The sequence below is a fragment of the Thalia democratica genome, chromosome 1 (genome assembly GCF_965202585.1).
Source record: "Thalia democratica chromosome 1, ktThaDemo2.hap1.1, whole genome shotgun sequence".
Taxonomy (NCBI): Eukaryota; Metazoa; Chordata; class Thaliacea; order Salpida; family Salpidae; genus Thalia; species Thalia democratica.
Window position 1 is genome coordinate 94,348,939 of NC_139165.1, and position 3,128 is coordinate 94,352,066.

Below are 3,128 nucleotides of genomic sequence, written 5' to 3' on the forward strand. Positions count from 1 at the left end.
CTCTCAAGCAGGTATATTTTGTAATATGAATAATAAATTCAGTTTTTAATTAATATATTTGTACATTATATCTAACTAAAACTAGAACGGGTCAGAAAAGCACGGATGACACTTTAGCACCTAGTGACATTTTAGCAATGTGTGACAATTTAGCACGAAGTGACACTATAGCACAAAGTGTCACTTTAGCACAACATTACTTAAGCACGGAGTGACACTTTGGTACGGAGTGAAATTTAAGCATAAAGTTTATTTTGCAATTGTTTTTAATTGTTTTAATGACATAAAGTACTGTATTGTTTGAAAATTTAAAAACAAACTATGCAACATGTAAATTAAAATTAAATTTACCCGCTTTAAATTAATTACAAGTTTAAGCTTTAGTTAAAACCATGACAAAAATTAATTTAAAACATTTTAAAAGATTTAAAATTATTACGTGCAAAAATGTCACTCCGTGCTAAAGTGATACTTTTCTTTTCTGACACCTACCTAACTAAAATATATATAATGAAGTATGTATTAAAAAAAAAAGTTTAATTGTATCATTTTTTATTAAGCAGTTAAAAAGCTTTGAATTATTTATGTAGTTTCTTGGAAATATTTTATAAAACATAAATAATGTATGTATACACAAAGATTACTTCTTTCTTAAATTCAGCTACAAAGAAAGTCTCAAAATAGTTTTAAAGACAATGAAATAATGAAAAGTATATTCAAGTATACTTGATTTTAATACTATTGAATAAACAACCTTATTGCAGTTTTGTTTTTATTAGTGTAAAATAAATAACATTTTTCAGGTACCTTTCCTGGAGATGTGATAAAATACTTGGAAATTATGAAATTTAACCAAACAAAATTTGATAAAGATTTGAAAGATAGTGTGCTTAAACTCATGAAGAGTAAAATAAAAACCCAAAACGTAGCAACTTTTTATTTTTTGTCTAAACTTTTCAACTTGAATGACCTTTCTAAACTGATTATGAATTATATTGAACTTTGGTTTACAACAGTTGCCGAAACTAACAACTTCTTAGAGTTAGATTTTCCACTGATGAAACGAATTATTTCAAGCTCTAACTTACACATCACTTCAGAAATTGAAGTTTTCTCCGCGGCAAATGAATGGGTAAGTTACAGGCTTGATGAGAGAACCAAACATGCAAAAAGTGTTTTATTATTAGTTCGCCTTCCTTTACTGACGGAACCTGCTTTGGTACAAGTTTTAAACAAATTCACATCTTTTCATAAAGCTGATGAGTGTCTAGAACTAATAGACGAGATACTTGAAAATATAGAATTGTACTATAAACGCTCGCCAAGTTCATGTTTCACAACGAGGTATTACAAGGAAAACAACTTTGATATTTTGCACTGCGGAGACTATTTCTCATCGGTAGACAGCGATGTTGATATAAATACTAGTTTTGTGAACAAAATAGATGGTAGAAATTTGATTAGATGTAGAAAAGCTAGTTCGCTCACAAAAAACCGTCGTTTTCCATATTATTCCACACCAGTGGTATGTTTAAAAGGTCATGTTTACTTGTTAGGATGTTTACACGATGAAGGTAGAGATTTAAAAAACATTGAAAAATACTCAATTGCTACTGATTCTTTAGAAATTGTAGGAGATATGTTTGATGATCGTGGTCGTTATTCTGCTTGTGGCTTTATAGATAAAGTTTATTTTATTGGAGGTGAGTTAGCAAACGAAGATAAATATACAGCAAATTGCATATTTTTTGATACAAATGACAACACATGGGGTAATGTAGCAAGCATGAAAGAAGCTAGATCAAGTGCAGCTTGCATAGTATTTGAAGAAAGAATTGTTGTTTCTGGTGGATATAACGGTGAATCTTTAAACACTGTTGAGGCATATGACCACATAGCTGATGAATGGACATACATGCCAAGCATGAAAGAAAGAACATCGAGGCATAGTTTAATTGCTATAAAGAACAAATTGTTTGCGATAGGATCTGGTAAGGATTACCTTGAAATTTACGACTCTGCATCAAACGCATTTGTAGTTATTAATCATTACCCAACCTATATATCTGACATGTATCCTCCATATGCTTGGGTCACTCACGCCATAGGTATGGGGAAAAAAGTTTTAATTTTTGAGTTCGAAGCATCTGAAGTTCATTGTTACGACGCTGAAAAAAATGAATGGTCTATTGAATCTTGTTGCACGGCAACAGACGGTAGCAACTTCTTTTTGAAAATTCCAAAACTGGAGATATGACATTCTAAGTCAAATAATTTAAACGTCAACGCCCTTTTAGACACTTACAAGTTTTGAATAAAACTTATGAATAGTAATTTTTTGTGAGAAATAGTATAAAAAAAGTTCTTTTTCTTTTTGAAATATCAATAAGTGTTAGAGTTTTCATACAAACAAATTTAAAAAAGTTTTTAAACTATCTCAGATATTTACAGTCTTTTGGTATGTTAAAATAAAGATATTTATGTAAAGCTAAAATACTGATTAAAACCACAATTTGAATTAGGTAAAAAGCACAAAAAATTTTTAGAATTTTATTGATTTAAAAAGAAATTTAATTACTGCTTTTTCGATATTTTTATTAAGTGTTGCGCGAAGAAATTAAGTTTTATTTAATTTTTTTTTATTTCTTTAATATGTTAAATAAAATGAATATTTTTTTTTGTTGTACTTAACAATAATTTTTTAGGTTACTGACTTTATTCTTCAACAGTATATTTTTATTCGTACCAGTACAATTAAAAACCAACTTTTTTTCTGTATTTTTATTTAAACTAATAATAAAAATAATTATAAAAAATTAATTTGTAGATAATGACTGAAATTAGCAATAAGTAGTAAAAATTTAATAGGTACCATTTATAACTTGTTAAAAAGAACAGAAATTATTATATTTTACTTTTTAGACAAAGCTTTTCAACAGTTATTTTATATCGTTATCAAGATTAATAAAAAACTTCAAATCTAATAATTAATTTTTTAGTTTAAAAATTGCATGTCAGGTAGTATGACGTGAACGAAAAAAACTAATGTGCTGAAAAATAACAAAAAATAAGTAAAAGTTTAGGGACGCTCTCAGTTCAAACCCGCATAAAATTCTCTATAAATTCCG

At 27.9% G+C, this 3,128-nt stretch overlaps 1 protein-coding gene across 1 annotated transcript; it reads left to right on the plus strand.

The window, feature by feature from the left end:
* The first annotated feature begins 985 nt into the window (after positions 1–985).
* Positions 986–2,257, plus strand: LOC145841440 (kelch-like protein 25). The gene has a single exon (XM_082948805.1). It carries the CDS (start codon positions 986–988, stop codon positions 2,255–2,257), a length of 1,272 nt encoding a protein of 423 aa, XP_082804931.1.
* The last annotated feature ends 871 nt before the right edge of the window (positions 2,258–3,128 follow it).